At 46.0% G+C, this 27,551-nt stretch overlaps 1 protein-coding gene across 1 annotated transcript; it reads left to right on the top strand.

The window, feature by feature from the left end:
* Positions 1–26,854, top strand: ANXA8L1 (annexin A8 like 1). Its single transcript, XM_006276177.4, has 13 exons — positions 1–109; positions 216–262; positions 5,162–5,252; positions 5,530–5,624; positions 10,576–10,689; positions 11,174–11,264; positions 12,479–12,558; positions 15,821–15,880; positions 16,636–16,729; positions 21,058–21,153; positions 21,390–21,448; positions 24,876–24,998; positions 26,539–26,854. Exons 2-13 carry the CDS (start codon positions 242–244, stop codon positions 26,596–26,598), a joined length of 984 nt encoding a protein of 327 aa, XP_006276239.1. The 5' UTR covers positions 1–109; positions 216–241; the 3' UTR covers positions 26,599–26,854.
* Positions 26,855–27,551: the final 697 nt, after the last annotated feature.

The following is a 27,551-nucleotide window of genomic DNA, read 5'->3' as shown; positions in this document are numbered from 1 at the left end:
ACAGGAAGACTCATATTTGCAGTGCAGTGGAGCCAGTTAGACCCTGCCTTATCTAGAGGGAAAAAAACCTCCAGAGAGAAGTCAAATTATTCTTTCTTCTTTTCTTGTGGTGAGTTTTCAAGATTTATTTTCTCTTTTTCTCCTTTTCTTGATTAAATATTCTCAACTCCTTTAACTGTGAAAGATCTAATAGGTGTAATTTGCTTTCTTACCAGGAAAAGAAATCACTGCCTAGAAAACCATGGCATGGTGGAAGGGCTGGGTAAGTAGAAGAAATGCTGAAGTGAGATGCTTTCTAGATGTTATTTTGAGGCATAATGAACTGTACACATATGATGTATAGGTGCAAAAGACAGAACCCTGTTTTCCTTCCTGTACCCAAATAGCAATTATCCAGCTGTATAACTGCCATTTCTGGCACTTACATGCAGTTTGTGTAAGTATCCACCTGGCTCTGGAGCATGCACATCAGGCTACATGCTGGCCAGGCAGGTAGGTGCCACCATAGGCATGTATGCTTCATGAGCATAAACCATGACATTGTATTTAGCAAAAGCCAGGAGCCTCCTATCTTTTAATCTGGTACTTAAGTGGTCAGGGCACTTGCCCAGGAAGCAAGAAGACATGGATCTAGGACACCCATCATCCATGTCCCTAATGTCCCAGTACAGTGCTATAGCCACCAGACTATAGGTTCAGTATTATCCAGCAGTCCTTTGAAGCTGGACCCCTGCAAGGAGAGGGACAGGCAAGAGGAAGAGAGCAAGCCAGATGGTATATAGGATGGCTGTTGCTTTGGAAGGGAGTGGGCCCTGGGTTCTAGCTTTGACCTTCACTCCCATTGGGGTAGAAACTTCCCTGTTCTCTCTATTCATTTTAGTCTATATTAAATGCAAATGAATACTGAATGCAAGATGCAGTATCTTAGCTTCCCTAATGATATGGCTATGGGATTAGAGCACAGGAGGACCTTCCATCCTTGTCCTCCTGTTTTTGCTAGGCCATAATTTTGAGTCTTATTCTCAGGTGTGTGTGTACAGAGCTGGGCACCTGCCTGACCAGAGTATGCTCTGTAGCTGTGCAGATGCTCACAGGTCCATGCGGTATATGGAACAGGGTCAAAAACTCTGTAAGCGCCAAAACTGGCATTTGCATGTATAAAGTGAAATAGTATTCTACCCAAATAATACACTACTTCTACCTACAAGTTGACCATACCTAATGCAGGATCATCTGATATCAAGGAGAGAATGCAAGATCTATCAGCACTTTAAGAGTTCTAAGTGTTGAATTTTATTGATAACTTTGCTAGTTTTAAGAAAAAGATTAGCACTTTTACAGGTTATTTGCTTGGGGCAGAGTTCAGGTATGTATGTTGTATACTGATGTGGGGAGGCGGGTAAGCTGTGGTAATGTGTTCTACATTAAGAACTGAAAGCTGTGAACTCCTTGGTCATTCTTCTCTCTTGTGGCCTGGAATTCCATAGCCTAAGTCCAGCTCCTATGAGAACTCTATTGCCCACTCTTAAAAACTACCAGATTGATAGACAGGATGATTGTTTCAGTGGTGGTGATAGGTTATGCTCTTAGAAGGAGATGTGGTCTCAAGTAGTTATGTCCATTACCATGGAGGGTTTGTAATACTGGTTCCGAGTTCTGGAGCTGGACTCCAAGTCCTATAAGGATCACAATGCTGCTTTAAAGTCCAGGTGATTTTGAAGAAGTATGTTCTAAATCTGGCTCAATGATTATGTTTTTCTGTGAGGCAGATCCAACATATACTTAACGGTCAAAGTGTATTTTACAGGAAAATGACTTTGGGGAGAAGTCTTGACTCTGTTGAAGCTAGTGGCAAAATTCCCTTTGACTTCTTTGTGGTTAGTATTTCACCCTGACTTTATCTCCAGCTCTTTGCAAATCTATACATGATACTAGTATAACGTATAGGAGTGCCTCTAAGATAGGATCCTTCTCCTTGCACACCCCTCACCTCACCGGCACCAGGGTTACTAGAGACACTGTCAGTATTTCCCTGTAGTTCAGAGACAGAGAGATGCAGGGCAGAATCTGGAAAACAGCAAAGATGAAGAAAGAGCAAGAGACCATTTCCAAAGGGCAAAACATGTCTGTTTCTCAGCTGTGACTGTTGTGGATACAGTTGGTCAGTAAATGGAGAAAACTTCCTGAAAAATATTTAAAGTTATTTCCATTTTTTGAGGGTCCCAAATGGAATATTTTTCAGCTTTTCAAATAGTGTATTTTTTAATCTCTGTTTTCCCTTGTGCTTATCTTTCTCCTCCCATTTCTTCCCAGGAATTTTTTTGAAATTGCAATAGTTTAGACATTTGTTCTTCCTCTTTCTTCCTCTCTCCTTTCCTCCCACCCACATTTTGCCACTGAGTGAAATAAGATGCATAAAGTAGGGGGGAGTCTTTCTCTTTTTTTATTATTTCTTTTTCCTTCTTCTGCTCTGTCCCTTTTCCAAAGCTGGAGATGTTTGAAAAGTTATGGAGTGAAAAAATGAAAAGGGAAAGAGCCCTAGATAGCCTACTATCTGTTTTGTCCATGGCAGGAAAGGAAAAATGACGGGAAATTCTACAATTTTTTAAGTTTTTGAATGATTTTACTTTTTGAAAAATTAAATAATTGAAAGCTCAATTCAAAACTAAACAAAAGGAACATTTTCACCGTGTCTAGAAAATGTCAATAAAATATCTAGTGAAAAAGAACTTTTTGAAAAAAAACACCTGGACGCTCACCTTGCTGGGGTCATCTGACCCCAGCAGTCTTTCCTGCTCAAGCACAGGGGAGCTGGACCTGATGATCTCAAAAGGTCTCTTCCAGCCCCTAACATCTATGAATCTATGAATATCTAGTGAAAAGGAACTCTAGCCCATGAAAACTTTGACAAATTGCTAGTTTCTGGTAGAAAATGTTTTGGTTGGAAAAAGGTTTATTTCTCTATTGCCAAATCAGAAGGCTTCATTATCATCTTCTTCGGTGTGCGTAGATTCCTCTGCCTGCCTCTTTCGTGCTCATCTCCATTATAGTACTTATATGATGTGTATGTTCATTCAAGTTAGTTAGTGCTGCCAGTTTCCTTGGGATTAATCGGAGCCAGATTCCAGTCCTAACCTGACATGACCACACCTTTCCCACTCCCTTTGGCATGACAGTCATAGAACACAAAAAGAGGGACTGTGAAGTATGAGTCATGTCTGGCTCATTCTAGCCAGATCAGACTGTAATCAGTGATGGCAAATCTCTTTCTCAGAAATGGTCATGTAAATGAGTTTCTACTGCCACCAGGCCCAAATATAAATTAAATCTCACCTCTGCATTTCCTAAACTCTCCAAACTTGAAGTCACTGTGTACTGACCTAGAGCACTCCTCAAAAGTCTTCAGCTTGGACAGGCTACTCCACAATTCCAAAGGATCAAAGCTTTAGCCAGCACTAAGGTATCTCACACTTGCCACCTATCTCCTAGGGCTGTGTGAATGTTCACCCGTCTTTTCGTTTCAACACTGTTTCGACTCATTTTGAGCTTGAAACAGCAAAATTGAAATGAAATGAAGGGCTTCAAAACAGCCTCAAAACAAAATAAGGCTAGTCGGGCTGGGGTTGGGAACTCAGCCCAGCTGGGCTGACTTCCTTTCCCCACCCCGATCTAGCGCTGGGGAGGGGAACTGAGCAATTGGGCTCAGTTTTCTTCCCCAGTCCCAGGCGGCAGCACCAGCTTCCCTCCCTCATCTGGCAGGCAGATCAGGGGCTCTCAGTCCTGGGAGGACTGGCACAGCCCCAGCAGTCCTCCTGGGGTTGGGCCCCGATCTGCCTGCCAGATGAGACAGGCTGTTTTGAGCTTCCCCATTATAGCCAATGGGCAAAGCGTCAAAACAGCCTCACTGTTTCGACGAAGCGAAACGGAAGAGCTGTTTCAACTTGAAATGAAATTCGAAACAAAATGCTGTTCTGTCCAAACCTCAAAACTCAAGTCGAAATGGAACGGTGCTGTTTCACACAGCCTACTATCTTCAACCCTGCCCTCTCTGCTAGTAGCAAGGAGGGCAGGGCATTAGGTCTCTATTATGGCAGTAGACAACAGTAGAGTGGCCCTCCAAGGGCTAGATGTGGCAACTCAGTTGCCAGGCTGAACCAGAGGGAACAACACCACTGCATCCAGGTTGCTTCAAGGTCGGGTCTTGAAGAGAATGGCAGGATCTTTACAATTCAGGTAATGGAGAAGTGGGAGCAAAGAGGTGAAAAGGGACAGTGTAGTCAGGGCAACAGGTAATGAAGATTTTTTAGCAGCTGACTTAGGGTGGTTACAAGGAGACACAGTTATAAAAATGTAGAGATTGGACCCTTGCTGGCAACGTAAAAGGAACCAAGTTTCAAAACCATGCAGACAACTCTCACTATTCCAGTGGACTCATTTCTGAGTCTGTATGTCAAACAGAGGTAGACACAGGAGCACTGAAAAGACAGTATAGACACATATTTTACTTAATTGCTTCTGTCCAGGTTGCTGGGGTATCATATCAGTTGTTTTCAGGCAGATGTAGTCAGATGGAAGACACCGTCACAGATAACAAGGCTAGAAAGGTCCATTAAGTTCATCCAATCTGACCTCCTGCAGAGTACAGACCAGGGAATCTGTTGTGATATTTTTTGCTTGGGTACAAACCCATCCTGCTTTTGCCATCTTTTCAACAGAGGACTCTGAATCTCCTTTCCTCAAGGTTTATCAGACAGTCTGAGTTCTTCAAGTTCAGTAGCTAGGTATGGGGTTGGGGAGGAAGAAGTGAAGGGCAAAAAGCAGTGGCACTCACCCCCTGGGCTGCAGAACTGAACGGGCTGTGACCAGGATCCTGGATCCACCCATTAAGACTTGGCTTGGGACTCACTGATCTTATTTCTTATTGTACATGACATTACTGTTAATTTCATACTTCACAAGGAAAGGTTTGTGACATTGTAGATAGAATACTTGGGAAGCTAGATTCTGTTTTCAGCTCTGGATGACCTTAAGTATGCCTTGTTTCTTTCCTGTGCCTTAGTTCCTACATTTGTAAAATGGAGAATATGCAACTAACTTTGTGTAGAGAGGTCAGAGATCTAGCAGTGCAAAGCTAAGAGTTATGAAGATCTTTTTATTTCAGCATGATGAAGACGGCAGCTCAGTGAAAGGCAGCCTGCAGTTTGACCCTGCCCCTGATGCCCAAGCTCTGTACCAAGCCATGAAAGGATGTGGTGAGTCAACTTTTTTTATTACCAACATATTTAAATCCTCCCGCACAGAGATTATAGAGTTAGTGCAGTTTAAAGCCCTTCTTTGAAAAATTCACAGCTGCTGATGCCATCACTTGCTATGGGATTCAAATCAGACATATTCCAAAACATGCCCAAACATTTTCATAGTCACAGCAGAGAGTCTGGGAAGGCTAGATGAGTAATAGTGGCAGGGTCTGGACAAGTCTTAGCTTATTCTAATGAAACCTGTATTTATGTTTTTTATTGTTCTCACCAGGGACCAATGAGCAAGCTATAATCGACATCCTCACCAACAGAACCAATGCACAGCGTCAACAGATCGCCAAATCATTCAAAGCACACTTTGGAAAGGTTATCCAAAAATGACATGCTTTTCATGTGGGGGTGTGTGTGTGTGTGTGTGTGTGTGTGTGAGAGAGAGTGAGAGAGAGAGAGAGTGAGCGTGCATGAGCAAGTGCACTGTTATCTCCTGGATAAAATGTTGGATTTTAACTGTTTGTATCACCCAGTAGGATTTTTTTTTTTCCCCAGGAATCATTTTCCATCCAGAAATGTGAGGTCAGCTCTGGTGTGGAGAAAATAGTGCATGATTTGGACAGAGAGGGGAAGTAGTGAATGGTATCAATCAAGAGCAGCTCTCTGGGGAAAATAAAATTCAGCAGTTGATAAAATGGCAGCAATATAAGATCCCAAAAAGGAAATAAATAGGGAAAGAATAGGGTCATCAGCAGAGTGATTTATACAGCAAGAGCTACACTAAAATGAGAGCAAGGTTTTGAAAACAAGGGCACTTGTACACGTGGTGGGGGTTTAGTCTCCTAAATTGAAACAGTGGATTTTTAATTGTGAAGATTAAAAACCCACTGTTTCAATTTAAGGGCTTTCGTCACTGTTAGGACGAGGGGCCCAATCCTTCTTTTTTGTTCTTTTTTTTTCTCTGCAAGCCTGCCTGCTTCTCCTGCAGCTGGGGGGCAAGCTGCCAGCAGGCCGAACAGCCCCTGAACTGTGGGACCCTCCGGTCCTTCCCTCTGCAGTGGCAGCACCCCCCAGGGTTGCCTGCGTGGGCTGCTAGTGGTCTGGGGGCTGCCCCAGCTCTGGCTCAGAAAACAGTTGGATTGGCCCTGGGTGCTGCCTCCAAGCTGGGGCAGCCCCTGGCCCACTAGCAGCCTGCCCACACAGCCCTGGGGGGCACTGCCACTATGAAGGGAAGGACTGGAGCCCCCCATAGCTCAGGGCCCACTGGCAGCTTGCCCCCCAGCTGCAGGCAGGCTTCGTGGAAAAAAAAAAAAGGATCAGTCTTTTTTTTTTTCTGGTGGATCCTGCCTGCACAAGCTGCCAGCAAGCTGAGTAGCCCCTGAGCTTTGGGTTGCTCCTTCCCTCCACGGCAGCAGTGCTCCCCAGAGCTGCCTGGGCAGGCTGCTGGTGGGTGGGTGCTGCTGCAGCTCAGAGGAATCACCTGGCTGGATCCAACTCTTCCCCAAGCCTGCCCAGGGAGCAGCACCCCATGCAGTATCCCAACCACCTTCCCGCCACCTTGGACCATGCAGAAATGGACTGAATTGCCCCTGGGGCAACACAGGGAAGCAGCAGGAGGGTGGCTGGGTATACTGGTGGCCAGAAAAGGTAGCAGGGACAGTGCACAGAGTGCTAAAAGCCCAGGCAGGCTTGGGGAAACTTGGGCTTGGCAGGCTTCCAGCGTGCCATGCACCATCCCTGCTGCCATCTCTGGCCACCAGCACAGCCATCCGCCTTCCTGCCACTTTGCCACGCTGCCCCAGGAGCAAGCCAGCTCATTCCTGGGTGGCCCCAGGCAGCAGAAAGGTGGCAGGGACAATGCACATGGCACCAGAAGCCCCGGCGGGCATGGAGAAGAGTGGGATCCAGAGTGTGGTATATGGAACGTGCCCGGAAGGGGCCTGCAGTGCGAGGGTCCAGTCTTTCCCCCTGCCGCCCTGTGGGTGCGGTTTGTGGTGATGGGCTGCTGTTCTTCCGAAAACCTGTGAGTGTATGTATTCCTGGATCCTGTTTCCCAGTAAAGATGAAGCTGTTTATCATCCCACCAGTCTCTAATGAATGCTGACTCAAGGACAGAACCCCAGGGGCATGGAGGTCTGAGTGAGTACCCCATCCCTGGGACCCAGTGGCATAGAGTAAACATTATATGGTGTCAGAAGTGACCTGTCTCTCAGTGGAGTCACCAGCAGCCTGATTAAGAGGCTTTCACCTGCAACTAAAATGAAATGAAATGAAATGAAATAATGGAGCATTTCAAACCTCTACCAGCATTGTCCTTCACTGGAAATCTTGGGGAGAACTGGAGGAAATGGGAACAGAAGCTGTGATTATACCTTGCAGTCACAAAGGCTGAGAAAGAGGCAGAGGATTATAAAATTGCAGTTATGTTTTACTACACTGGAGATAAAGCCCTAGAAATGTGCAACAACATGCAAGGGGTCTTTGCAGACCCTAGTAGCAAAACCTTTACGGAGGTGCTTGCAGCATTCAAGAGCTACTGTGAACCCAGAAAAACCCTATTTTTGAAAGGTGTCAGTTCTGACAACTTAGATAAAATGAGGCTGCAGGCATAAATGATTGTTACAGAGCTCAGAAGTAGAGCACAGCATTGTGAATTTGGATCTGCTGAGGATGTTACATTGAGGGAAAAAATTGTCTTCAGCATAACTGACTGCAGACTGGAAGAAAGGATTCTGGAAGATCCCTCCCTCCCTCACAAGCTGTGGCTATCTGCAGAGCAAAGGCTCTCACAAGTGCTCAGGCTGGTGTTATGCCTGCAAAAGCAAGGCTGCATACAGCTGAGCAAAAGCAAAGCTGCCATAGCACTTTGCAAAAGCAAAGCAAACCACCTATGACATTTGCTCCACAGGAGGGCCATTAAGCTGCAAATGGCAGTTTGCAAATAGTGTGGAAGTACACATAAGCCTAGATCTTGCCCAACTTTAGGAGAAACTTGTTACAAATGCTTGGGAGTGAACCACTTTGCAAAAATGTGCAAATCAAAGAGAGAGGCTCCAAAGTCTGCAAAAGGAGTCAGTACCATACATATGGGTGCAATATCTGCAAAGCAGCACTCACAGACCTTTAATAACCAAAATGCCTGGTATAGCAAAGTGATGATTGCTGGCTTGCCAGTTTATTTTAAGTTAGATGCTGGAAAGGAAGCAAACACTATTCCAGTAGATGTAGCAAAGGCTTTGCAAGGAAAAGTATGCAAGACTCATACCCCTGTTACATTAGTTGCATTTGGCAAATTTGGTGCTAATGAATCCAATTTAACTTTTTACATAACCGACAATAGTGACCCACCAATACTTGGTAGGGTGGCATGAACCACTTTAGACTTCATCAGTAGAGTCCATGAAATGGCCCTGATAATACCTGCAACCAAGGCAGACCTTCTCAAACCATACCGGTCCATTTTCGAAGAGTTGAGCCAATTTCCTGGTTCCCGCCACATCTATGTTGACCCAGAGATACCACCAGTGGTGCATGGGTGTAGAAAAATTCCCTATGCAACCTTAGGCAAATTGAAGACCCTCCTCGAAACGCTGGAAGCTATGAGAGTCATTTCAAAGATGACTGAGCCCACACCCTGGGTCAATAGCCTTGTGATCGCGCAAAAGTAGGATGGTTCGCTACGGCTTTGCTTAGACCCACGAGACCTCAACAAGGCAATATTGAGGTAGCCCTTTTCTATTCCTACTATAGGGGATGTGCAAAAGAGCTTGTCAGGTAAAAAGCTGTTCACCATTCTTGATGAAAAGGATGGCTACTGACAAGTAAAATTGGACAAGGAATAGGCAGCGCTGTGTACCTTTAACACCAAAGGAGGCTTGACAGCTACCTGGCTGGAGTCATTTGAGCACTGTTTTCTCTCCTGCCCAGGGCAGGGGGTCGGACTTGATGATCTACAAGGTCTCTCCCAACCCTACTTCTATGAATTTATGAAGCTACAAACCCCATGGGGATGGTTTCACTTCAGTCACCTGCCCTTTGGCCTTAAGTCGACTAGTGAAGTATTCCAACAAAAGAATCGTGAGTGCTTTGGTGACATTCTGGGAATCCACATAATCTGGGATGACATGCTCATTGTGGCAGCTACCAAAGAGGAACACGATACTATCCTGAAACAAGTCCTGGAGAGAGCACGTCTGAAAGGAGTAAAGTTTAATAAGGACAAAATGCAGTTTTTAGTCGACAGTGTTGGGTATACAGCCCATAACTTCTCAAGAGATGGTGTCAAACCAGACGATGACAAAGTGGAAGCCATCAACAGGATGCCCCCTTCCACAGACAAAAAAGGCCTTCAGAGACTCCTCAGAGCCATTCAGTACTTGACGCAATACATCCCACATGTGTCCACCCTGGCGGCCCTGCTGAGAGTGCTTCTCAGGAACAACGTTATCTGGCAATGGGGACTCAAGCATCAGGAAGCCCTGGATAAGCTCACAAAAACCATCACAACGGTGCCTGTTCTCAGGTACTTTTTAACCCAGCAGAGTAGCTGGAAATCCAAGCTGATGCGTCCAAAGATGGCCTAGGAGCATGTCTGTTTCAGCAGAAGCAGCCAATTGCATATGCTTTGAGTTCTCTAACACAATCCAACAGGAAAAAAGAAAGGATTGGGCCCCTCATCGCTTCTGCCTTCAGCCTGCCTCTGCCATGGCTGGGGAGCAAGCTATCAGATTAAATGCTGCAAAGTTACAAGTAGCTACGTTGATGCAAACTAAACTACATGGGGATGTGATTTAGTTTGCAATGTAACAAACTAATTTAAATTACAAAAACCCCTGTATATGTAAAGTGTGATGCAATTAAACTGGAAAAATGGGCAATTTTCATCATGTGTACAAGTGCCCCAAATTTTAAGCTGACGGTGGGCCTGACTGCACCATTTTTAAGCACACATTACACTTCAAGCATCCAAGTATTCTCACACCTCACTTATCAATTCCATTTACAGTTATGCTAAGTTTGGGCCTTAATGCTTCAGTTCCCCCTCTGTAGTACAGAGATGACAGTAATTTACCCGTTGGTCCCAGAAGATTGTGAACATTAATTTATTAGTATTCATAATCCACCCAGATACTAAAAATACCTTCATAGATCCCACTTGCATCTAAGCCTCTAAACCAGCCTCTGGCTGCCTTTATAGTAACCTAGCCAGTTAAACATTACTGACTGGCTTCACCCCTGTTGACCAGGTGGTAGGATTACATGTGGGGACTGGGAGTAGTGATAGAAAGTGCATTCTTTCCCTAACTGTATGTTGCCCATTTAACAGGACCTTATTGAAAGCTTAAAGTCTGAGCTGACCGGCAAGTTTGAGAGACTCATCATAGCTCTTATGTACCCCCCATCCAAATATGATGCCAAGGAACTGCATGATGCTGTGAAGGTAAATGTATTGCAGGCTCTTTGTGAAGCAGCAAAATAAATCAGTTGCTGATTTTCTGTTATGGTTGCATTAATAAAAAATGTTTTGTAATGTAATTAAATTACCTCATTGCATAGGATCACTTCTCAGCAGTCCTAGACACATATTACAGGTAGTTACATCTCCACTTAAAAACTTCCGGTCACCAAGATTCTGTGACTCCTGTTCCAAGCTAAACCACCCTTCTAGATAGACGGTTCTAAATAGATGGTCAAGGCCCTGTAAAATCAACCTGAGGCCAAAATTGTTCACTACTATGCATATGTATCTATTGTTGGACCAAGCTAGTTTTGAGTGGCTGTTGGTTTCATAATGGTCCTTTCTCTCAGTTCAGCACATGATCCAATTTTATTATGGTTCTAAAATGAAACTATTTTTTAAAGCAAGATGTAACTTCATGGCTAAATATTTTCTCATGCTTCTTCCCCTCCTTGTCTATTTAAAGGGTATAGGAACAAGTGAAGGTGTCATCATAGAGATATTGGCATCTCGGACAAAAGAGCAAATCAAAAATATAGTCAAAGCCTACAAAGAAGGTAAGTCAGCTTAAACTGAAGTATTGCATGACTGTCAAAGTTTCAGCAGAGCGGAGATTAGCTTCTAGTGCTGGGAGCAGGATTTTCAACAACACTCAGCATTTGTCTACCTGTGTGCTCATTGGAAGACTGACAGGTGCTGGGCCCATTTGAAAATCTTGCTCTAAATCAGTGACGACGCATATAGGGTACAGGGGTGCATGTGCATCCCCTGAGAGTGCTGGTGCACCCCCTGACCGGCCATGCTCCCTGCTTAGGTGATGGGTCAGGGGCAGGCGGGAGCACCAGTGCCCCCTCTGCAAGCGCTGGCTGGGGAGTGGGAGTGCTGGATGTAGTGCCACGGCCTCTTCTGGGAGCACCACGGCTGCTTCCCTGTTGGTGAGTTTTGCCGTGGAGGGACTCCCCCCAGGTTGGTGTGATTGGCTGGTTGTTGACTAAGGTGGCACCAGTCACCCATGCTCTAAATGTTTCCTTCATAATAGGTAAACCTGAAAGACATACATGTTTGGGTTCAGGTGGGTAGCAAGTCATCTGAATAAATCTTTATTCTTGTTGGTAGAGTTTGATTTGTTTTTACTCAAATGTGCCCCAGATGGGAATCTGTCCAATATATGTCCATGCATGTCCTTTGATTCCTTCATAGATTCAAGATCACAGCTGACCTTGAGAGAGGATTTAAGAAACTAAGAGTTCATATACACATGATGCTACATCACCATAGCAATGCGCTACAATGACTTAGTGTCCATGGGCGTCTACCTATGACCAGCAGCTACTTCACTGTAGCAGCGCACTCCCCAATTATGATGCTCTGCTACAGTGAAGTAGCTGCTAAAAATAACCGTGCACTGCACGTACAGCACAGTATGGGTGGTTACTGTGCTGTGCTTTAGTACTTCTACAAAGAACTACTAAAGCACAGCACAGTAACAACATTGCCATAGGGCAACGTGTAGGTGTGCCCTGTGATACCAGTTCAACTAGGCACGTCTGACTTTAAGTAACTGATTGGCCCTTGAATTAGTGGAGCTAGTCGCATGTTCAGTCCAGGTACCAACTGAAGTAACTTAAGTCCTTGCTGAGCTGTACAGAGCTGTGTGATGCCCATGTGTCCAAGCTACCTTCTTCTTATCTGCTGTGTATACATTTGTTTATAGATGACATCCCAATCATTTCTTGTGCCTGTCAGCTAACACTTGCAACTTTCCTTGTAGAATACGACTCTGACCTGGAAGAGGACATCAAATCAGACACAAGTGGCTACCTTGAGCAGATATTAGTGTGCCTTCTTCAGGTAATATTAGGGCCAAAAAATGAGAACCAGAGATCTTTAATGACTCTTTTTCTGACAGGGTTCAGCAGTGAACTAGATTCAAAAAAGGGATTAGAGCAGTGATTCTCAACCAGGGTGCCACATGCCCCTAAGATAGTGTGAATTTCCTGTAAGCGTGCTACATAATAATACCACTGTTAGGTGCTGAAATGCTTACACATGATTCACAAGATAGACTCAGAGGGCACCTATACATGTACATCAAGGATGCTTCGATGCACTGTAATTACAGCACGTCAGAGCAGACTTGATTAATTGAGTATGCTGGAGCATGGTAATTACCACACTCCAGCAGACTCCAGCATCTGGTGTGGTGCCAGAGGACTGGAAAAGGGCCAATGTGGTTCCCATTTTCAAAAAAAGGAGGAAGGAGGACCCAGGAAACTACAGGCCAGTTAATCTTACCTCAATCCTGGGTAAGCTTTTTGAGAGAATTATCCTGGCGCATGTCCACGAGGGGCCAGCAGGGGAGGTTATGCTTAGGGACAACCATCACGGGTTCATTAGAGGCAGGTCCTGTCAGACCAACCTAGCAGCCTTCTATGACCAGGTCACAAAATCCTTAGACGCAGGTGTCGCAGTGGACGTAGTCTTTCTGGACTTTAGGAAGGCCTTTGACACCGTCTCTCACCCCATTCTCATTAAAAAACTAGGGGACTGTGGCATCGACACCTACACAGTCAAATGGGTGGCTAACTTGCTGGAGGGCCACACCCAGAGAGTGGTGGTGGACAGGTCATTTTTGACTGGGAGGGATGTGGGCAGTGGGGTCCCCCAGGGCTCGGTTCCCAGGCCCACACTGTTCACCATCTTCATGAGCAACTTGGATGAGGGGGTAAAAAGCACCCTGTTCAAATTTGCAGACGACACTAAAATGTGGGGGGCAGTGGGCACACTAGAAGGAAGGAATAGGCTGCAATCAGACCTAGACAAGTTACAGGGGTGGGCGGATGAGAACAGGATGGGTTTCAACACTGACAAGTGCAAGGTACTGCACCTGTGGGGGAAGAACCAGCATCATACTACAGGCTAGGGAACTCCCTTCTTGTCAGTGCAGAGGCAGAAAAGGATCTTGGAGTCATTATTGATGCCAAAATGAACATGGGCCGACAGTGTGGGGACACGGTCAGGAAGGCCAACCGTACCTTGTCATGCATCCACAGATGCATCTCAAGCAGGTCCAAGGAGGTGATCCTCCCCCTCTACGCGACACTGGTCAGGCCGCAGCTGGAGTACTGTGTCCAGTTCTGGATGCTGCACTTCAGGAGGGATGTGGACAGCACTGAGGGTCCAGAGGAGGGCCACTCACATGGTCAGGGGGCAGCAGGGCAGGCCCTACAAGGAGAGGCTAAGGGACCTGAACCTGTTCAGCCTCCACAAGAGAAGGCTGAGGGGGGATCTAGTGGCCATTTACAAACTAGTCAGAGGGGACCAGCAGGCATTGGGAGAGTCCCTGTTCCCCCGAGCACTACCAGGAGTGTCAAGAAATAACAGTCACAAGCTGGCAGAGGGCAGATTTAGACTAGATATCAGGAGGCACTACTTCCATGTCAGGGCAGCTAGGACCTGGAATCAACTTCCAAGAGAAGTGGTGCTGGCTCCTATCCTGGGGGTTTTTAAGAGGAGGCTAGATGAGCACCTTGCTGGGGTCATTTGACCCCAGCGTTCTTTCCTGCCATGGCAGGGGGTCGGACTTGATGATCTCCTCAGGTCCCTTCTGACCCTACCAACTATGAAACTAGGAAACTATATCATGTGCATCAGAGTCCCTGCACTGAAAAATGGCAGTGGGGGTGCTTTAACTAAAGCTCATTTAACAAACTTTAGTTAAGGTGTCCCCACTGCCATTTTTCAGTGTGGGGACACTGATACACATGACACTCCAGGCGCTTTAATTAGAGCAGCTCTCAGCACCACTCTAAAGTGCTCCCTGCCCCCCTCCCCCACCTCCCAGACCACATGTATAAATGCCCAGAGATTTCAAATAGGAATCTATGGAATCAAAAACATTATGACCTGTTGTGGTCTTTCTAAGTTCTTTGCAACCAAAAAATTTTTCTATTATTTTGAAAGCTAAGAGCTAGCATTTTCAGAAGGATGCCTTGAGTCTAACAAGGTATCTCAAATAAGTTTCAAACAGTTGAGAAAGTTGAGAACTGGACTAGATGAATTTATGGAGGGTAGGTTCATCAGGGACTATTAAATACAACTCTTTCAGTGACAGAATCTACTCCTAGTGACTGGGAGAGTAAGATAGGAGACAGATTATTCTATACATAACCCATTTCGTACACTTTTCCTCTAAGGCATCCACTGCATGGCACTGTCAGAGCCAGGATGTTGAGCTAGATGGAGCTTTTGTTTGATCCAGTATGTCAGTTCTTATGCTCTTAAATAATACGTGCCCCTTGTCACAAGGTGATGTGCTGGAGATAAAAATGTCATGCACATGTAAGTGCATGTATACACCACGTGCACACACACACATGCATACATCATGGACTTTGAATTAGATCTCTGCATCTTCAACTTCAAAAGCACAGGAGAGCTCTTTTAGCAGGCACAAATAGTAGAGTTGTAATCGCTCTGAGACTACACCTGATCGAGTAGTGGCTTTCAAAATGTGTGGTCCATGCAACCCTGTGGTTTCACAATAGGTCATCAGGGGTTCTGCAAACAGACTGGAGGCAATAGGGGAGTGGACTGGGAGGCAGTGTACCAGCATTGCAAGGCTGGGTTACCTGGCTCTGCATCAGTCTTTAGGATAGGGGTAGGGGTTCCTTGGCAGAAGTGATACAGAAGAGTTCTGTGACTTTAAGAAGTTTGAAAACTACTGTAGTATAGGGCTACATCACTCAATCACATACATACCTCAAGACACTCCAAACAGATTTTTAAAATTATGTTTACCATTTGTGATTTACTCCCTTGCCATACCGTGCATCCCATCCTGATAGAGCCCTGCTAAATGGTTACTGCTACTGTTACTACTACTCCATTCTACAGAATAAGTGATGTCTGAGTTAAGTGATAGCAATGTATTGGTTCCACATTACAAACAAGGATTTTCTCTTACATTTTATGGAACAATACTGGTTATCTAGCTTGCCAGGGCGGGGGGCTACAAGATTAATCCTTTTGTCTTTGGAAAATGGTGCAAAATACTGATACGGAAGATGCTATCATGAGAATATATGAGTATGGTTTCTTTTTATTCTCCTAGGGTGAGAGGGATGATCCAAGATTTTATGTGGATTCAGAATTGGCACTTCAGGATGCACAGGTACTTTCATGTAATCAGAGGTGGACCTGGGTTTAAACATTTCTGAGGGTAAGGGGCACATGAGCCTATACAGTTTTGAGCCAAGATAGAATTTGGATGAAGAATCAAATCTGGAGATGAACCCAGATTTGTATCTGAATAGAATCCAGTTCTGACATTCGGTCCAATTTCCTATCGCCTGGATCTACCTGCCACTCAGTTTGAAATTACCTACTAAATTAAACCTCCGTTTAAAAATAAAGAAACCTTAATAATGAGTCTTATGGTGTTACCTTAAAGCCCTCAAGAGCTATAAATCTGAATTTTATTTATAACCCTGTTTTACCAGCTACTTCTTACACAAAGTACCCTATGTGGACTGAAGCACAAAGGGACTATGTGATAAAACAGGAATGTCTAGCTCACACGACAGTAAGGGGCTTTGTGACATCCTTAAATACTGGTATCAAAGTTGCACTACCAAAGCCCCCAGCACATTGCACCTGCTTCGTCCAAGTATGTTCCCCCCAGGTGGGGTTCACTTTTCAAGTCTTGATTCTCAGGTCCTGTTTTAGACAAGTAAGCCACATTATTTTAAGTCTTTCTATCTTTCCTCTGCTCCCAGCTCTCATGGCCTGAACTTTTACCCCCCTGCACATGTTCACAGAAACAGAAAGGGAGGTTTCTTCTCAGCAAAGCTACAGAGATCCCTCCCCGCAAAATTACTATGCTGAACATTATTATATAAACTGTAAATTATGGTTTATAAATTACAGACTCTTTATGCTGCTGGTGAGAAGATACAGGGCACTGATGAGATCCAATTCATCACCATCCTGTGTAAAAGGAGCGCCATTCACTTGCTGAAAGGTAATGGGCAGGGGTGATACATTTTCAGGCATGTGAGAAGCTTCCAAAAGGAAAAATCATGCCATTCAGAGGGATAGGGCAAGGCCAATGCTGGCACACCTGAATGTCCAGAATTAGGCACCTAGTTCACCATTTAAGCACCTAAATTCATGCCCTGATTCTTAGAGATGCTGACAATTGAATGACTCCCACTGGTGTGAGTTATGAACACTCAGTACCTCTGAAAATTAGGCCATTTAATTAAGGGTACAAATATCAGGGTAATGGCTTAATTGATCAATCCAATCTAGCAAATCTATCAATCTAAAACATGGAGAGAAAAGTGGAAAGATGGACATTTCCTAAAAGAATTAAAACATGTTGGGTGCCCCTGTCTACAGTGACAGCTCCCTTGTCCTCTTCCATCTGGATAAGTTGCTAATAGTTAGTCCTCATTCTGTCCTGAAGAGCTGCAGCATTCCCCATTGGAATCCCTGCACCATGCTCATCCGGGCAGGACAGGACCAAGGACAGGAACAGCTCTGGTAGATCTGGCACACTGACAACAATTTTTTCAGCCAGTCAGTGAAGAGCCAAACAGACATTGTTACATAGGCTTAGCATGCACACACCAGACAATGGGCATACACCATGGGTTTCAAAGATACAGACTGCGGAGCTGTATCATCTGGCCCCAGTGCTGTCTGCTGCATGCAGCCAGAACAAGAACCAGTAGCATGCAGAACCCATCTGGTGTGGGCTGCACATGGCATAAGCCCAGTCGGTGGCTCAGACTAATCCTGCATGCTAGATATGGGACTGGTCTGGTTCAGGGTCACTGGTGCTGGATCCAGCGTACAGAGCTGGTATGGCACAGGCACCACATGCAGCTTGCATCCCTTACAAGCCCTGTGCACCCCAGACTGGCACCCTAGGCCAGCTTTGAGCTCTGTGTATAGTGCATGCCCTGGACCAGCCTCGTAAGTGCACAACCAGGGTAAGCATGTGCTGTATGCAGTGTGTGGGGATGGAGCTGGTGCACACATGGCTGGTCCAGGGCAGATGTTGCATGCAACACCTGCACCAGACCAGCTGGGTGGTCTGGATCCAGCATGTGGGCCTTATCCAGCCTGCAGACTAGCCCCATGTCACTCACCCAGCCCACAGGGCAAATGAGCTTGACACCCTTGGAATACACCAATCGCCTAGTGCCAAGTTACACAGTATGTGGCCCTGAACATTGCGCAGCTGAAGTCTTTGCCTGAGTCCAGCTCCCTCTTTCATTTTCAAATTTAACTTCACAAAATCACATGCATACAAATAGGGAAAAGAAATCATGTACAAAAAATAGCCTCTATATTTTGACTATTTCAGCTTCTGAGAGTTCAGTTTCAAGGGGCCACAAGCAGATTTGGATTGGTAGCAACTAAAATTCATGACTACTTTGTGAGCATTCAGTCCTAACACTCTTTATGACCAGAATAAAGAATACGGAGAATGAATCACTTCATCTTCACTGAGACAAAAGCTGATTAACAGTACCATTTGAAAACTCAATTTATTTCAGTACCATTCCAGCTGAAGTTATTTTGATAGAGAGAGGTCTGAGCCGAGAAGGGCAATGCCATCTGTCTGTCCCATTTGTTCATCTGTCTGTCAGTCCAGATTGACAGACAGGCTCAGGGGGGACGTGGTGGCTGCCTATAAGTATATAAGGGGTGTACATCAGGATCTGGGGGAACACCTGTTCACCAGAGCGCCCCAAGGGATGACAAGGTCAAATGGTCAGAAACTTCTCCAATACTATTTCAGGTTCAACATAAGAAAGAACTTCTTTACAGTCCGAGCCCCCAAGGCCTGCAACAGACTGCCCCCAGAGGTGGTGCAAGCACCGACTCCGGACTCCTTTAAGAGTCAATTGGACATCTATCTTGCTGGGATCCTGTGACTCCAGCTGACTTCCTGCTCCTGGGGCAGAGGGCTGGACTCAATGATCCTCCAAGGTCCCTTCCAGCCCTAATGTCTATGAAATCTATGAAATCCATTCCTGCATTTCACTGTCATATTTAAGCACTAAAGTTTGGAAGATTGTTCAGCTTTAGATTTGAAGATCATTGTGCAATGCGGGACCTCTGGCACAGCTCTACGAGCACTCATGGCACTCGGGTGATGTGCCGGAGGACTGGAAAAGGGCCAATGTGGTCCCCATCTTCAAAAAAGGGAGGAAGGAGGACCCAGGAAACTATAGGCCCATGAATCTTACCTTGGTCCTGGGGAATCTTTTCGAAAGAATTATCCTGGCACATGTCCAGGAAGGGCCAGCAGGGGAGGTTATGCTCAGGGGCAACCAGCATGGGTTCATTAGGGGCAGGTCTTGTCAAACCAACCTGGTGGCCTTTTATGACCAGGTCACCAAGTCCTTGAATGTAGGTGTTGCAGTGGATATAGTCTTTCTGGACTTCAGGAAGGCCTTTGACATGGTCTCTCACCCCATTCTCAGTAAGAAACTAGGAGACAGTGGTGTTGATGCCTACGCGGTCAGATGGGTCACTAACTGGCTGGAGGGCTGCACCCAGAGGGTGGTGGTGGACGGGTCTTATTCAACCTGGAGGGATGTGGGCAGTGGGGTTCCCCAGGGCTTGGTCCTCGGGCCTGCACTATTCAACATCTTCATCAGTGACTTGGGCGAGGGGGTAGAAAGCACCCTGTTCAAGTTCGCAGATGACACTAAGATGTCAGGTGAAGTGGGTACGTTAGTTGAAAGGAACAGGCTGCAAGCAGATCTAGACAGGTTACAGGGGTAGGCCGAAGAGAACAGGATGGGGTTCAACACTGACAAGTGCAGGGTGCTGCACCTGGGGAGGAAGAACCAGTGGCACACCTACAGGCTGGGGAACTCCCTTCTCACCAGTGTTGAGACAGAAAAGGATGTTGGAGTCATCATTGATGCCACAATGAACATGGGCCGACACGTGGGGATGCAGTCAGGAAGGCCAACCATACCTTGTTGTGCATCCACAGATGCATCTCAAGCAGGTCCAAGGAGGTGATCCTCCCTGCTCTATGTGGCACTGGTCAGGCCACAGTTGGAGTACGGAATCTAGTTCTGGGCACCGCACTTCAAGAGGGATGTGGCCAATATGGAAAGGGTGCAAAGAAGGGCCACCCGCATGATCAGGGGTCAGCAGGGCAGGCCCTACGAAGAGAGGCTGAGGGACCTGAACCTGTTCAGCCTCCAAAAGAGAAGGCTGAGAGGGGATCTAGAGGCAGTCTACAAACTAGTCAAGGGGGACCAGCAGGCATTGGGAGAGTCCCTGTTCCCCTGAGCAATCTCGGGAGTTGCAAGAAACAACAGACACAAGCTAGTGGAGGGTAGTTTCAGGGTAGACATCAGGAAGCGCTATTTCACTGTCAGGGTGGCTAGGACCTGGAACCAATTTCCAAAAGAAGTGGTGCTGGCTCCTACCCTGGGGGTCTTTAAAAAAAGGCTGGACAAACATCTGGTTGGGGTCGTCTGACCCCAGTACTCTTTCCTGCCACGGCAGGGGGTCGGACTAGATGATCTCCTCAGGTCCTTTCCGACCCTACCAGCTATGAAACTATGAATGCCATTCTTTTTTCCTTTGCTACTATTCCATTATTCATGCCTAGAAATCAAATTTGACACCTATAATTTTGCACCTGGAAGCATTCTGCATAGAGACTGGGGAAAAAAAATATTCATTGTTGTGGCAGAACACTTGGGTTGTGCACCAATCTGAGTGAACTTGTATCTATATTCTTGCTTATGCTCGCTTTTATTTGCTTACCTTTTATGTGGATAAAATAATACAAGATTTGAGTTACCCATGATGCTTTCAAACTTTAAAGTATCAGCCCTATGAGCAACCCAGACCTTGCTTTAATTCAATTTTATCTTTGCTCCCCAAACCCATGACAGCAATAAAAAGACCATTTGAGTCTTGTTTACCTGATATGGATCAAGAGAAAAGAAGAGGGCTTTCAGATTTGATTTCCAAAGGAATGTGCAAGATGCACATCCCAGATGTAGTCTAGTAATTTCGCTCATATCCATGCATATCTGCCTATTCTTATCTATTCTTCACCCATGCAGAAACTTTCCTTTCTGCGGGAATTTGCATTTGTGGTGGTTCCAGCATCTTTTGTCTTATTTTGGGGCTTGACTCACAGAGTATTGAAGTGCACAGAAATCTGGCCATTCACATTAGTGGTCTTTGAAGCAACCTAAAATAAACCCAACGTACATGTTCTGTGAAAACTGGGAACAATTGCTTAGGCATTTCATGAAGCATGAATTTAAAAGTATTTGTGTTTATTATTTCTCACAGTCTTTGATGAGTATCAAAAGCTTGCTGGGAAGAGCATAGAAGACAGTATCAAGAGTGAAACCCATGGCTCATTAGAGGATGCTATGCTGGCTATTGGTAAGGGATGCAAAATTGTGTTAATTATTTTTTGCATTTGTTTTCCCTTCTAGTGCAGTCACTGACAATGTATAGTAAAGTACATATATCCTATGGCACCAGTTTATACGAACTAATGTGTAACCCTTAGCTGAAATGGGGCATAATCACAGGGAAAAATAGAGAGTATTACTATTATCTTCTGTCCCAGAGCTGGAATTGTCATGGTCCCTAACTGAATGTTTTCATGTGCCTAGTGAAATGCACCAGGAACGTCCACTGTTACTTTGCAGAGAGGCTGTACCATGCCTTGAAGGTAAGACTGTGTCAGAACACAAACTGTTCACAGGGGCCTGATTCTGGTTCTGGTGTAAACCAAAAGGGTTGTATTTTCAGTGGAGTCAGGGAATCGGTGGTGGTGTAAAACTGGTGAGAACGAATAGGATCAGGCCTAGCACCTTTGGAAGAGTTGAATCTACCTTGTGACCCCTGTCCCCACTGCACCTTCTGTCAGTAGTTCTATAGAAGTTTCTCTAATTACTCCAAGGTCTTTTTCCTCAGTGGAAATGGCCAGTCCACCACTGTGTATGCATAGTGAGGCTTATTTTTTCTATGTGCATTACTTATGAATGTTGCATTTTATCTGCCACTTTTGGGCCCACTCGCTCACTTTTGTGACATCTTCCTGGAGCTCTTCACCATCACCTTTACAACTCTAAGCTCTCTCTATTTTCCCCTCAGTTTGAGCCAATTCTCTTAGGGGATTCATCTAAGGAGAAGGTCTGGTGTGCTAATCTTCCCAACATCCGCTGTAGCTGAGACTGATGTAAAGATGATGGTCGTTATCTTCCTTGAGGGCACCTTTTACACCCTGGCCCTTGAATAGCCCCACTGCTCTCCTGGAAAACTTACACTTCAGCTGTACTTAATACAAAAATTATGATTGCTTGTATGTCTTTAGCAACATGCTCAAATTGTTTTTTAGCCTGCCTTGTTATGTTTTTACACATAACTTGCCAGAGTTTATTTGGCTTTTTAGTTTTATTGTTTGCCCATGGACTTCCATTTTTTGAATGATTCTTTTCCCCCTAACGGCCTCAACGGCTTAGTATCAGCTGCTTAGTGTCTTTTTTAATTTATGTTATTTAGTTAGCCACTGTGAGCCACTACTCTGGTGTTCTTAAGCAGCCTCCATGCTGTCTATGGGCTTTTTACCCTATTGATTGCACCTTTTCATTCTTGGCTTTCTCATTTCTGCATAGTTCCCCTTTTTAAAACGAAATATTGTAGAGATAGATGTTTAGGTAGATGTTGAATTTGATTCCTGTATGCTCACTGTTACAAAGCAGCACATTCACCATTTCTGTTTGAATCAGATCCCATATTTTGCTCAGGAATAAATCAAGAGTTTCTTCTCTTGTTTGTTCCAAGAATAATTGCTTTGAAAAACCATGTGAGTAGAGTAGTTAAAACAGCACTTATAGGATGCATCTACACATGCAAATGCTGCTGAATGAATTTACTCCATCTAAATTACTCTGGAGTAAACGCAGACTAGGCAGGTGTCTACACGCATGACCACTTGGGAACAAATCTGCTGCTCCTGGCAGCAGTCTGCTCCTGCCTCCTCTGGCCCTGATCCAGCCCCCTGCAGCAGCCAGGGGGAACTCTAGGCTCCTCTTGAGTGCTAGCCCAAGGGCTGGCTGGAAGCATGGGGGCAGGAGATATCTGTCTTCTGGCAGGGGCTGGGAGATTGCTCCCTGCCTCCAGGAGCTGCCTGGTGGCCCAGGTGGGAACAGTGTCCCCCATTTCTGGCTCCCCAGTAGGGGGAGCTTGAAAAGAGATGTGGGGGAGGGTCAGGTCCCAGCCCCCTGCCTGGCTCCACTGGTGGGGCAGCTAGCAGTGAGCACCTGGCTGGGTGGAGACTCCCCACCCAGCTGGGGGTTCACTCTAGCTGCCCCACCAGTGGATCTGAGCTGGGGCTGGGACCTGCCCCTTCCCGACAGATATTTCCAAGCCCCATGCCTCAATCATGAACAACTGGGGGGGCACCATGGCAGTGAGCGGGGACCACCTGCAGCTGCCACTAGCGTTGTCGGCATTGGGGGGGGACATGGCAGTCAGCGAGCGGGGACTACCTGTAGCTGCTGTCTGTGCTGGCGGTGGCAGTGAGCGGGGACCGCCCACAGCTGCCAGCGGCCACGTCGGCAGCGGATGGGAAAGGGGGAGAACAGCAACGACCTTCAGTAGCCAGTGGGGGCCAATCTCAGGGGGGGCACATGCCCCCCTGTGCCCGCCCCCGCCCCCCCCCCCCCCGCATTGCCTATGGCCTCAATAGCCCAATCAGGGCATGGGGATGGGAAAAAACTGCAGGGCTGGGACCTGCCCCAGACCAGGACAGTTCCCAGCCACTCCATCTGGAGCAGGTCTCTGCTAGCTCCAGGCTCGGTGGGGAGCTCTCCCCATGCATGGAGTTCCCTGCCTCAGCTCTGCAATCATGATCATGAAGATGGGGCAGGGAGCAATCTCCCAGCCCCTACTCTGATCGCAATTTCAGAGCAGGGGCAGGGAGTTCCCTGCTGCAAAGGCAGGGGGACATTGACCCTGCTCAGGGTTCAGTGGAGGAGCCTGCCCCAGCAGTAGGCAGCTCCCAAGGACAGGGAGCAATCCCCCGCCCCTTGCTGCCTGGCTGACCATCAGCAAAATTGCTCTCACTCAGCTATCTATGAATGCCTTACTGCCCAGTGGGCAGTCCCTGGGGTGGGGCTGCATGGCTGTAGCAGGCCCCAGCCCCAATCCCTATCCAATCCCTATCCTGGGCGTGGCTCAGCTCCACTCCCTCCTGATCCCTGCCCAGGCCCAGCCCTAGCCCCAGCCCCACTCCCTTTCCTCCCCCTGCCGCTTTCCTCACAGGCATTCCTGCCTTGGGGGATGCGTGTGCTCCCCCCAACAAAAAAATTTCTCCCTTCACCTATGCTGAGCAGTAAAGCATCTTGTGTAGATGCGCCCATAATATCTAGAAATTGCATTGCTGTATCACACTGAGGAGACATTTACCTAGTCTGTACGGGGATTATTGAGGAGAAATGTATAAGACCACATGAGGATGTATAAAAAATGTATAAAAGTTATCTATCACATTCTGTTGTGCTGTATGCACCTGATCCCCACTGACAATTCTTTAGCATGTTTGCTGTCAGATTTCTTATGTAGAAAAATTCTAGTCATACCTGGTTGTCACGATGGTTCTTTGATAAGAAGGTAGGGTAGACTTGCATCTTATAGATTAACAAAATCAGAGGTGCATACAATTTTGTAAGCAGTGGCTTATAGCCAGATGCTGTGAAGAAACTGCATCTTATGTAGTAAGCCACTGATTGCCGAAGCTCATGCATCCCTGATTATTTAGTTAGTCTATACTGTGCAAGTCTACGATGCCTTCTGCCTGATTTGAGGCTAATGCAGTGAACAAGTTCTCTCTGTGATAATAACAAGTGTCCAGAGACTAGAATGAGCAGCAGGAGTTTTCTGCTAAATTCATTCCAAGCAGCATTTTGAAATGTGCTCTCTTCCACCTTGGATCAGTTTGCAAACAAATAATTATTTCTCTCCATCTCATTCCCTTCCTCTCTGCACCCCCACTATGCCCCACCACCACCCCTTCTCAAAGTAAAGTGAGAGCAGAACAGATTTCTCCCCATAATAAATGGCAGTGATGCAAACCTATCATTCTTTCCTTGCAGGGGGCAGGAACCCGTGATGGGACTCTTATAAGAGTTATTGTTTCCAGAAGTGAAATTGACTTAAAACTTATCAAGGCTGAATTCCTGAAGATTGCCAACAAGTCCCTCTCTACCACGATTGCGGTAAGCAGAAGTTTTATGTTAGATTATTTGTAGCTATTCTATACGTTTCTAATATGTCCATCACCTTGTGCCTGTAAGACATGGTAATTACCACACTCCAGCAGCTTCCTGTGTCTCATGTAGCAGCATCCCCACACTTAAAAATGGAGGCGGGGTCACTTGAACTAAAGCTTGTCGAACGAGATGATACATGAGACGCTGCAGCACTTTAATTAGAGGGGCTCTTGGCCCCCCACCTCACCCCTGGAGCACATGTAAAAGTGGTCTTGGAGTTTGGACATATTTACAACTATTCTCAGTCAAGGACTATCCCCACTGAGAAAGTGATAGGACTATCCCCACCCTGGGAGTAAGGTCAGATGGAATCAGAGAACCTTCCTCATTCATAAGGGAAAACCAAAGTGAGTTGTGCAGTGTGTCCTGGAGGTGATGAGATGAGGGCGTAGCTAACTAGGTTTACAGTCTCAGTTTCTTCACCAACGAAGCTCCCCTTGTTTTGGACTCAGTGCAGCTATGCTGACTTGTAACAACTGGAAAATCATTAGCTTCACAGTGCTATTTTGATTTACAGCAGTTGGGGATCTGCGTCATATGGTTTGAGCAAAAGGTCTAGAAATGGACCTTTCCCCAACCCTACCAAGCCTCTGGAATTAGATTCTTATTATCTAGTTGAGGATGGTCCATCCCTTCTGAAGAGCCATTGTAATGCCAGTATTCTCCTATCCTGTGTTCTGGTTCATTCCTTTCCCCTGTTCAAAGGGCACAGAGGCCCCATCATGAGCACTCCCCATGAGAAATCTCTGTAATTAAGGCCCTTCCATCTAATCTACTTTGTCAGCATCTGTCATGTTGATTAATGATCAGTTTATAAGGGTCTTGACCAACATTCCCTCTAAGCTGCATGGTGTGTGTGGCCGCGCAGGAGTGCCTGGCAGCGCGGCATGAGCGCGCCTGAGCAACTGCGCATGCCATGCAGCTTAGAGGGAACACTGGTCTTGACTGGATATTAATTCTTCCTGAAGAGTTGCAGTAGCCCCCTCCCCACATACTCGAAGTGGATGAAACCAGAATCCTATCACTTTCTCATTAACACTCCGCTAGACTGACTGCAATACTTGTCTAGTTCCTAAAAATGCAGAGCTTCAGGGCGAAGTGCTCCACCCATATAGTTCTGGTGAGCAGAGTAGAAGCACATGCACACTAGGCAGTGTAAGTTTATATCTAGTGGGCTCCATTTTTAGCTCTCACTTACATTGATTTTTATCTCCAAGTAATGCCATTGGCCTCAGTGGAGTTGGTCCTGACTGATTGTCCGTCAGGTTCAATAAATTTGACAATCAGGTGAAAACAATTGGGCATGTCTCTCCTTTCACTTACAATACAGTGTCAAATAGGGACAAGTCCACAGACATCAACAAAGTCTGTCTTTTTCCTACTGGAGGTTATTCCAGTGAACTACACAGCCAGCGCATGACTTGGAGTTCCTTTGAACATGCTTTTTCATATTCACTGTTTCATAACACTGTTTTGTCTGTGTCAGGGGGACACCAGCGGTGATTACAAGACTGCCTTGCTGAATCTGTGTGGCAATGACCAATGAAGAAATCTGAAGTGACGATGTTGAAATGGAGGCAAAGAGAACATCAATAGTGAATAAGTGTCTGGAAATGTACGCTTAGAAACCCTGTCCACTGAACAAGTACGAAAGACAAGATTTGCCTAGAGGCAAGGATTTTCCAAAGCTGCCTCTGGGATTTGGATACACACTGTCCAAAAAGTGCCCCAAATCTCCTAGGTGGCTTTAGAAATGTTGCCATGGTGTCTAAATAAATTAGCTTCTGTTGTGTTCTGTATAACCTCCAATTTCTTGTAATACACAATCCACCAGTAGGTACTTGCCTTGATAGGGGCTTTTGGGTTCTGTGCATTATTAAGCAGCCTCCCTTTCTGTTGCTTTCAGTGAGTGTCTGGGCATGATCCTGCATGCCTACAGCTCGTAAACCTGCACCTATAAACTGCTGTATACTTGGTAATCCCACTGGCTTCAGTAAGACTTGCAACCAATAGCTCCATACAGAAGCGGTCCCTGAATGAATGCTGAACGCACAACAATATTTCAGAGTGGAGAGTGCAAACCTAAGGGGCCTGATCTTGTTGCCTTTATTTGCATGAGAAGTCTCTAAGACATCAGTGGGAATTCTCACATGAAAAAGGGTTGCAGGTGGGAACAGAGCCAGGACGCATGATGATAATAGCAATAGACTCATTTTGCTCTCACTGACTGCACTATACATTAGGATAGATATGTGGAAGCCAGTGGAGTGACCTCAGTGTCTAAACGCTGGGGGACTGGAAGTGGGCCTGGTACCTTGTTTCTAAAGAACATATACATTTAGCCAAATTCCCTTCTCAGTGGGCTGGGTTCTGCTCCCACTCACAAAATAACTCAGCTGATCTCTGGATTGACACTGCTGTGCCTGAGGCTGATGGGAATAGAATCAGGCCCTCAATGTGGGCAAAGCTGGGAGAAATGAGATGAAATGTTCTGACAAA

The sequence above is a fragment of the Alligator mississippiensis genome, chromosome 6, assembly GCF_030867095.1.
Source record: "Alligator mississippiensis isolate rAllMis1 chromosome 6, rAllMis1, whole genome shotgun sequence".
Classification (NCBI taxonomy): Eukaryota; Metazoa; Chordata; order Crocodylia; family Alligatoridae; genus Alligator; species Alligator mississippiensis.
Note: the sequence above shows the minus strand (reverse complement) of the source record. Positions and strands in the feature narration are given on the sequence as shown.

Coding starts and splice junctions, on each gene's coding strand:
- ANXA8L1 (XM_006276177.4), top strand. CDS start 242: ATGGCATGGTGGAAGGGCTGG. Junction 10,690..11,173: donor AACTGCATGATGCTGTGAAG/GTAAATGTATTG, acceptor GTCTATTTAAAG/GGTATAGGAACAAGTGAAGG. Junction 21,154..21,389: donor GGATGCTATGCTGGCTATTG/GTAAGGGATGCA, acceptor TCATGTGCCTAG/TGAAATGCACCAGGAACGTC.